The 8,928-nt window shown below is 53.0% G+C and overlaps 1 protein-coding gene across 1 annotated transcript; it reads right to left on the minus strand.

Moving 5' to 3' along the window:
* Positions 1–278: 278 nt before the first annotated feature.
* ELAC1 (elaC ribonuclease Z 1) lies at positions 279–8,610 on the minus strand. The gene is made up of 3 exons (XM_021549563.3): positions 6,282–8,610; positions 3,967–4,434; positions 279–2,575 (listed from the first exon to the last, which is right to left on the minus strand). The coding sequence occupies exons 1-3, from the start codon at positions 6,742–6,744 to the stop codon at positions 2,124–2,126; spliced, it is 1,383 nt and encodes a 460-aa protein (XP_021405238.2). The 5' UTR covers positions 6,745–8,610; the 3' UTR covers positions 279–2,123.
* Between the last annotated feature and the right edge of the window lie 318 nt (positions 8,611–8,928).

Below are 8,928 nucleotides of genomic sequence, written 5' to 3' on the forward strand. Positions count from 1 at the left end.
GTTTGTAAGTTAAAGTTTAGAATTGAATACGGGATTTGATTTGAGATTTTGGAAAAGGTTTCTAAACTTAAGTGTAAGAAGTACGAATGTGGATTTATAATTTAAAGCAGAGACACGTTAAGTAAAGATTAGTGTTTTAAATCTCAAGATGTAGAAAAAATAAAAGTAGTCATAAAAGTAATCAATAAATTTAAAATGCAGTACTGTAAGTTTGTGTGTTATAATTAACTAACAAACTTACACTGTAACATGAATCTACAAGATAAAATATTCAAATATTATTGTCTTGTTGGCAGTGTTTTATTAGTTAATAAATATTTAAAAGGTTTGTAATGGGAAGTCTTGTGTCCTTCTGAACTACACTACGGAGATGTCAGCTGAACTCACCTTTCTTACTTACGTAAGACACAAAAACAATAAACCACATCTTCAAGAATGATTCACAGGTCTCATCTCAACTCAGAACTCCTCACAGCTCCCGATCAGGAGATTCGGCTGGAATTTGGGTTGTTGCAGGTCGAACAGCTCCTGGTTTGAGGTGGGGAGGACAGGAGGCAACAGCAGGGCCTGCACGTCCTCCGGCAGAAGGAACAAGCGCTGCAGGAACAGGCGGAGCACGGCAGGCGGATCCCCCTCGGGGACACCTCTGCAGACACAAACACGCTCCTGTCAGGACAACTCATCCTTCAAAACCCCATCGGAGCAAGGTCCAACACAGAGGACCTGCCCAGGGCCTGCCACAGCGTCTCGGGCGCTCCTGGGTGTGGAAACGCAGCGCCGATGCTCCAGGGCTTTGAATGGGTCGAATTGCTACGAGTCAGGAGGCCTAAACTCGGTTTATTTCTGAGAAAACGTCACATGCAGGTGGGGAATGACAGGAGCTCCTGCACCTGAGCACAGCAATGCGCCCAGCTACAGCCACTCGGCAGAGCTCTCAGGGCTCCACTGACTTCGCAGACCACGAAGGTGTGAAATGGATTGTAGGGGTTCTAGAGAGCAGTGCAGGGTGTCACATGCGTGAGAAATTGAGTTTTTAGGATTTTTAGTGTGGTGTAGATGGGTTCAGGATGGAGGGTGCAGGGTGCTGTCTCACGTTCCTTTATTCTCTCTTCATCTTCTTGGGTTGGCTATCTTGTAATTGGGTAGGAAAATCTGCATTCATTGGGATCTCTGTGGTCACAGAGTCCTCGTTTTTCACTGTTTCATTGGGATCTCCATATGAAGTCCTTGTTCTTCACCGTTTCATTTGGATCGCTTTATGAAATTCTTGTTTTTTACTGTTTAATTGGGATATCCTTATGAAATCCTTGTTTTTCACTGTTTCATTGGGATGTCCTTATGAAGTCCTCGTTTTTCACTGTTTAATTGGGATCTCTTTATGAAATCCTTGTTTTTGACTGTTTCATTGGGATCTCCTTATGAAGTCCTTGCTCTTCACTGTTTCATTGGGATCTCTGTGGTCAAAAGTCCTTGTTTTTCACTGTTTCATTGGGATCTCTTGATGAAATTCTTGTTTTTCACTGTTTTATTGGGATCTCTGTGGTCAAAAGTCCTTGTTCTTCACTGTTTCATTGGGATCTCTTTATGAAATCCTTGTTTTCGACTGTTTAATTGGGATATCCTTATGAAATCCTTGTTTTTCACTGTTTCATTGGGATCTCCTTATGAAGTCCTTGTTTTTCACTGTTTAATTGGGATCTCTTTATGAAATCCTTGTTTTTGACTGTTTCATTGGGATATCCTTATGAAGTCCTTGTTTTTCACTGTTTAATTGGGATCTCCTTATAAAGTCCTTGTTTTTCACTGTTTAATTGGGATCTCTTTATGAAATCCTTCTTTTTGACTGTTTCATTGGGATCTCTTTATGAAATCCTTGTTTTTCACTGTTTCATTGGGATCTCTTTATGAAATCCTTCTTTTTGACTGTTTCATTGGGATCTCTTTATGAAATCCTTGTTTTTCACTGTTACATTAGGATGTCCTTATGAAGTCCTTGCTCTTCACCATTTCATTGGGATCTCTGTGGTCAAAAGTCCTTGTTCTTCACCGTTTCATTGGGATCTCTTTATGAAATCCTTGTTTTTCACTGTTTCACTGGGATCTCCTTATGAAGCCCCTGTTCCTCACTGTTTCAGCGGTACCTCGATGGTCATGAAGTCCTCGGCCAGCGTCACCTCCTGTCCATCCAGCAGGGCCTCGGCCTGTCTCCTGAGCTGGCCGAGGTCGGTGCCGTGCCCGGCGGGCCGGTACCGCTGGCTGAAGTGGGTCAGCACCAGCCTGCGGGCGCGGCAGCTCCGGGCGAAGCGCGCGGCCGTGCCGGGCGTGCTGTGCCCGCGCTCCCGTGCCAGCTCCTGCAGGCCGTCCTCCAGCGTGGCCTCGTGCACCAGCACGTCCGCCCCGCGGCACAGCCGCTCGGCCGCCAGCCCCACGGGCCCCGAGCAGTCGCCCAGGACGCAGACCTTCCTGCCGGGCACCGGCGCGCCCAGCACATCGCCAGGAGTCACCGTCGCGCCGCTCTCCAGGACGACGGCGGCGCCGCGCTTCAGCTGCCCGTACAGGGGGCCCGGCGGGACTCCTGGCAGGGAGAGCAAACAGCGCGTGAGTGCTGCACCCATCATCCTCTTACACCAGTGTCTGGGGGAACTCAAAACGTCCCTCAGACAGTTTTGGAGGTTCCAGGCCTTGGTCAGAAGCATTTTAGACCCTGGCAGGCAGCTGCAAACAGCTGTGATTTTGAGTTTGAGCCATGGAATGAATTACCAACTTTGGAGGTGGAACAAGCAGTCACAAAAGGTTAGACAGGATAGAAAAAGTAATTACAAAGTAGAGGGGAAATTTTTTTAGTATTGTACAGGGGGGTTTTAACACCTGTCCAGGGGGGTTTTCACTTTGTACATAGGGATCAGAAGTTCTAAGATGGAGGAAAGTGGGCTGATCCTGTTCTTCCTCCTCCTTTTTCCTTGCCTCCATGTTCTTCGTGATGTTGGCACTCACAGATTGGTTTAGAGTAGAAAAACACTTGGCAACTAGGTAGTAGGTATTGGGGAATAATTATAAACGTGTTATACGTAATATATCTTATAAAAGATAGCAGCAGCCCTGGGAGGGGGGAGAGAAGAAGAAGAAGACAGCAGATAGAGAGGATGTCAGGGGGTGTGTGTGCCTCTACCCAGGCCGCTGATCAAACAGCCGCAGTCCAAGAACATAATCTGTTAGATAACTAACAATAAACTGCCTTGAGACCAAACAGCTAAGCCTGCACAGTTTTTCTTTGGAAGCACGGGCTGGAGGAGGAATTTCACCACCACATGAGACCCCAGAATAAGGCCGGGGTTCCCACAAGTGTCGGCTTTGAAAACACCACTCCAGGTGTGCGGGACACCAAGCTGACTCACTGCGAAAAAGCACAACCGCTCTACAAAAATCGACTGGTGTTTCAGACGTTTTGTACAAATTAAGAGATTGCAACCTTAGCAGGGAGTGTGTTTGGAGAAAATCAGGAATGCTGGAATGGCTGGGGCTGGAAGGCGCCTCAAAGTTCATCCTGCCACGGGCAGGGACACCTTTCACTGTGCTAGAGTGCTTCACCAGGGCTTGGACACTTCCAGGGACGGGGCAGCCGCCGGGAAACCGCTCAGGGAAACCGTATCAAAAAACCCCAATTATACCGCTCCTGCTAAAGTCAAGAAAATCATGCAAATACACTGGCCATGTGTTCTCCTGAAAGCCATGCTGAGCTGTTTAAACTCTGCCTTAAACCTGCGCTTCCCAGCATGAAAATGGTCTGTGATATTCCCTGGCACCGGTGTTATACACCAGTTCAGAGCGCCAAGAAGTCTTCGACAGAAAAGGGAAAATTGAGTTAAAACAGGCTGCGGAGAGAGACAGCAGCTCTGATTTGCTACAACACGTAGGAAGGTGGTCATAAAAGAAGTAAAAAGAGGAAAAATAAGTCAAAGTAGCTACCGAGGTCTTTCAGTTTCTGCACGTTGAGCTTCCCAGGCCGGGGCTTCTCTTGCAGCACGAAGCCGAAGGAGGGCACGCGGTGGAAGAGGCGGAACGCTCTCACCACCAGCTGCTCATCCTCCAGCAGCAAGTAGGAGTCTTCTCCTGGGTCCAGGTGCAGGACCCTCCCTGGGGGCGCCTGGGGAAGCGCCTCGCCTCGGTCCAAGCCCGAGAAGTCCCTGAATTCTTCCGGGGGGCACTGGTCCCGCGTGGGGACCAGCTCGTGGACGGCGTAGGGGAAGAGGAGCTGGGAGTGGGACAGCTCCAGGCTCCTCCAGAGGAAGCTCCGCAGCCCCAGGGGCCCGTAAATATCAACGGGGGCTTTGCTGGCATCGGGGCTGCTCTGCAGGCTGAGCGTGCACAGCAGCCCAGGAAGTCCGAAAATGTGGTCGCCGTGAAGGTGAGTGATGAAAATCTTGGTAATTCTGGCTGCGGAATGGAACAGGAAAAGACAAAGCCAGGAAAATAAACATTGAAACGACTCAGAAATGATCCGCAAGTGTTTGAAATGAGGGAGGAGGGAAATCAACACCAGTGCTTAACAAACAAATCCCAAACCAAAAGGTATTTCTTTCCCCCTGCACACCAGGGAGATTTTGGCCTGATATGCCAAGAAAAGGCGGCAGAGATGCAAGGGTCAGCTCCTCCTAAGCCAAGCATTCTACGGGCAGGGAATGGGCCTGGCTGGTGACATCTGCACGAGGAATGCAAAGAAGTGCTGGGAAGCATTTGAGCTTAACTCTTACAGGAAAACTGTAGACTAAGGAGGAACACAACGAGGAACTTGTGTTGCTCCTCCTTTTGACTCTAGCCCATGAAACGAACAAAATGAAATTAAAAAAACAAACAAACCAGCACGCAGTTTTGATTTCAGAGTTTTTAAGAGGCAAGAGCCCCGCCACTGCTGACTGGTTTGTTTAAAACTAGAGAGAAAATTGCTCTGTAAACGTCTGGGCTTTCGTTCGTGCCCGGGCTGTGTCTCCCCAGCCAGGATTTCCTCCAGCACCTGCTGGGACTGAGCCACAGGCGTGGCAGGATCTCCTCCCTTTTGTTTTAAGGTGAATTCAGGAGGCAATTTCATAGGAATTACTCCTCCACCTACCTGTCCTTAAATTCCCTGACAGGTTTTGGAGGAGCAGGAGCTTGTGTTTATAACTGACAATTCATCTTCACTCCCTGGGAGACAAAGCCAGCTCCTGCCACTGAGGACTGCGGAAGCACAGCGGCTGTGACAGCGAGGTGAGCTTTATTTCTGATTTATTTGCCAAAGGGCAGAAGTTATCCCCAATACACACAGCCTCGCTTGAAGAGAGACATTTACCCACGGGAAGGGTTTATCTAGAGCCGCCTCCAAACAAGAAACGAACCGTTCCTGTCTGCAGCTGAGCCTGATAAATTAATTCAGCGTGTCTGCCGGAGGCAGCTCTCCACCGAGGGGCGGTCAGAGCTGCTGGTGGAGCTGGTGGGGCAGCCCTGCTGTGGGAACCCTTCGCTGGAACCCCCAAACCTCTCCTCCATAGGTCAGCCCTGCTGCAGGGACCCTTCGCTCTGATCCCACCAAACCTCTCCCCTGCAGGTTGGTCAGCCCTGCTGTGGGGACCCTTCGCTGGATCCCCCAAACCTCCATAGGTCAGCCCTGCTGTGGGAACCCTTCTCTGGAATCCCCAAACCTCTCCTCCATAGGTCAGCCCTGCTGCAGGAACCTTTCACTTGGATCCCCCAAACCTCTCCCCTCCAGTTTGGAGCAGCCCTGCTGCGGGAACCCTTCGCTGGAACCCCCAAACCTCTCCTCCATAGGTCAGCCCTGCTGCAGGGACCCTTCGCTCTGATCCCACCAAACCTCTCCTCCATAGGTTGGTCAGCCCTGCTGCAGGGACCCTTCGCTCGGATCCCACCAAACCTCTCCCCTCCAGTTTGGAGCAGCCCTGCCATGGGGACCCTTCGCTGGGACCCCACTGAACCTCTCCCCTGCAGGTTGGTCAGCCCTGCTGCAGGGACCCTTCGCTGGATCCCCCAAACCTCTCCTCCATAGGTCAGCCCTGCTGCAGGAACCTTTCACTTGGATCCCCCAAACCTCTCCTCCATAGGTCAGCCCTGCTGCAGGGACCCTTCGCTCGGATCCCACCAAACCTCTCCTCCATAGGTTGGGGCAGCCCTGCCACGGGGACCCTTTGCTGGATCCCCCAAACCTCTCCCCTGCAGGCTGGTCAGCCCTGCCACGGGGACCCTTTGCTGGATCCCACCGAAGCTCTCCCCGCCATCCGGACGGCACAGACCTGCTCGGAGGTGGCTCCTCATCAGCTGCGTCTGCGTCCCCTCGCCGCAGTCGAAGAGCCAGCAGTGCCCGTCCCGGCGCAGCAGCAGCGCCGCGGCGCCGCGGGCCGGGCACGGGAAGGCAGAGCCCGTGCCCAGGAAGGTGAGCTCCAGGGACATCCCGGCACTGCCACCTGCAACACACACCAGGGCTGCGGGACGGGACGCTGCAGGGCACGGCTGGAGCTGGGCCAGGAGCGGCAGCCTGGATTTGGGAAAGGTTCTGCCCCAGAGGGGCTGGCACTGCCCCGAGGCTGCCAGAGCTCCAGGAGCCTTTGGAGAGCGCTGCCAGGGATGCACAGGGTGGGATTGTTGGGATGTCTGTGCAGGGCCATGGAATGGGCACTGCCAGAGCTCCAGGAGCCTTTGGACAGCGCTGCCAGGGATGCACAGGGTGGGATTGTTGGGATGTCTGTGCAGGGCCATGGAATGAGCACTGCCAGAGCTCCAGGAGCCTTTGGGCAGTGCTGCCAGGGATGCACAGGGTGGGATTGTTGGGATGTCTGTGCAGGGCCATGGAATGAGCACTGCCAGAGCTCCAGGAGCCTTTGGACAGCACTGCCAGGGATGCACAGGGTGGGATTGTTGGGATGTCTGTGCAGGGCCATGGAATGAGCACTGCCAGAGCTCCAGGAGCCTTTGGACAGCGCTGCCAGGGATGCACAGAGTGGGTTCCTTCCAGCTCAGGATGTGCTGTGATTCAATCTATGCAGTGAAACCAACAAACATTTTTGTTTGAAGTGAAGGAAGGCATTCTCCACAGTTCAGCGGGAGGATAAAACTCCCTTTCCCTTAAAACATAAAAGTAACAGCTGCCTAGAGCAGGATAAGACGTTCAGACAACACATTATTTACAAGCAGAGATTTCATTTTATGTGCTGGAAGACTGCAAACACACAGCCCAAGCACAAGGCCTGTGTGGGTCACCAGAGAACAGCCCAACGTGGCCGGAACAGCCCTAAGCTGTAACCCCTCTGAGCTCTGCTCCAGTGCTGAGTTTTCCTGTGTGAGCGAGTTTCACCAAACCATCTCCGCTGACATTTAGACACCGTTTCAGGAGCTGGCTGCCCGGAGCTGCAGAGGGGAAGGGTCACTTCCCCCAGAGCAATTCAGAGCCAGGGAGCACAGCTTCACCCCAGATATCTGTGACGGCGTCTGGGCGAGGAGCCTGGCTGCCTGCAGGCCGGGCAGCAGCGCCCGCATGGGCTCCCACCGCGCGCAGTGCCGCTCCCCAGCCCTAGCCATCCCAGAGTTTGCTCCTGCCTTCCTTCCAGAAGAATTTTAAACCCCAGGCGTGCTAACATCTTCAGGGATCTTTCAAAATGATTTATCAAGCTGACTAGTCTTTAGAGGAGTTCCCACAATATTCCGGTTTTTTATCCTGGGAGGGTGGGCGGGGTAAAGGTGCCCAGAGCAGCTGTGGCTGTCCCTGGATCCCTGGAAGTGTCCCAGGCCAGGCTGGATGGGGCTTGGAGCAGCCTGGGATGGTGGGAGGTGTCCCTGCCATGGCTGGGGTGGAATGGGATGGGCTTTGAAGTCCCTCAGAGCCAAACCATTCCAGGATTCTGGAATCCGAAAAGCAAGCACTCCCTTCCCAAACCATTCTGGGATTCTGGAATCCCAAAAGCAAGCACTCCCTTCCCAAACCATTCCGGGATTCTGGAATTACAAAAGCAAGCACTCCCTTCCCAAACCATTCCGGGATTCTGGAATCCCAAAAGCAAGCACTCCCTTCCCAAACCATTCCGGGATTCTGGAATTACAAAAGCAAGCACTCCTTTCCCAAACCATTCTGGGATTCTGGAATTCCAAAAGCAAGCACACTCTTCCCAAACCATTCCGGGATTCTGGAATTCCAAAAGCAAGCACTCCTTTCCCAAACCATTCCGGGATTCTGGAATTACAAAAGCAAGCACTCCTTTCCCAAACCATTCCAGGATTCTGGAATTCCAAACCCAAACTCTTTTCCCGCTGGGCTAGCAGGGGAACACCAAGGTGCAACCTGGCCTTGGGCGAGCCATGGTTCATGTCCATCTCAAGCCAAATCACGGAAATAACACTTTGCAAACACGAATATTTGCATTTCCCTTCCCCCGTGTAAAATCACGGAATCATGCAAGAACCGGAGGAGCCAGAACCGACCCAGCCAGAACCGACCCGAGCCAGACCCGACCCGAGCCAGAACCGACCCGGCCAGAACTGACCCGAGCCAGAACTGACCCGAGCCAGAACTGACCTGGCCAGAGCCGACCCGAGGCAGAACCGACCCGGCCAGAACCGACCCGGCCAGAACTGACCTGGCCAGAGCCAACCTGAGGCAGAACCGACCCGAGCCAGAACTGACCCGAGCCAGACCCGACCCGAGCCAGAACCGACCCGGCCAGAACCGACCCGAGCCAGAGCCGACCCGAGCCAGAACCGACCTGAGCCAGAGCCGACCCGAGCCAGAACCGACCTGAGCCAGAACCGACCCGGCCAGAGCTGACCCGAGCCAGACCCGACCCGAGCCAGAACCGACCCGGCCAGAACCGACCCAGCCAGAACCGACCCGGCCAGAACCGACCCGGCCAGAACCGACCCGGCCAGAACTGACCCGAGCCAGAGCCGACC

The sequence above is a fragment of the Lonchura striata genome, chromosome Z, assembly GCF_046129695.1.
Source record: "Lonchura striata isolate bLonStr1 chromosome Z, bLonStr1.mat, whole genome shotgun sequence".
Taxonomy (NCBI): Eukaryota; Metazoa; Chordata; class Aves; order Passeriformes; family Estrildidae; genus Lonchura; species Lonchura striata.

Excerpts from the sequence above, each read along its gene's own strand:
- ELAC1 (XM_021549563.3), bottom strand. The coding sequence starts at position 6,744 with ATGGCCCTGCACAGACATCCCAACAATCCCACCCTGTGCATCCCTGGC. Across the intron at positions 4,435-6,281 it reads GAGGAGCCACCTCCGAGCAG|CCAGAATTACCAAGATTTTC; the intron begins GTCTGTGCCGTC and ends TCCATTCCGCAG. Across the intron at positions 2,576-3,966 it reads GCAGAAACTGAAAGACCTCG|GAGTCCCGCCGGGCCCCCTG; the intron begins GTAGCTACTTTG and ends TCTCCCTGCCAG.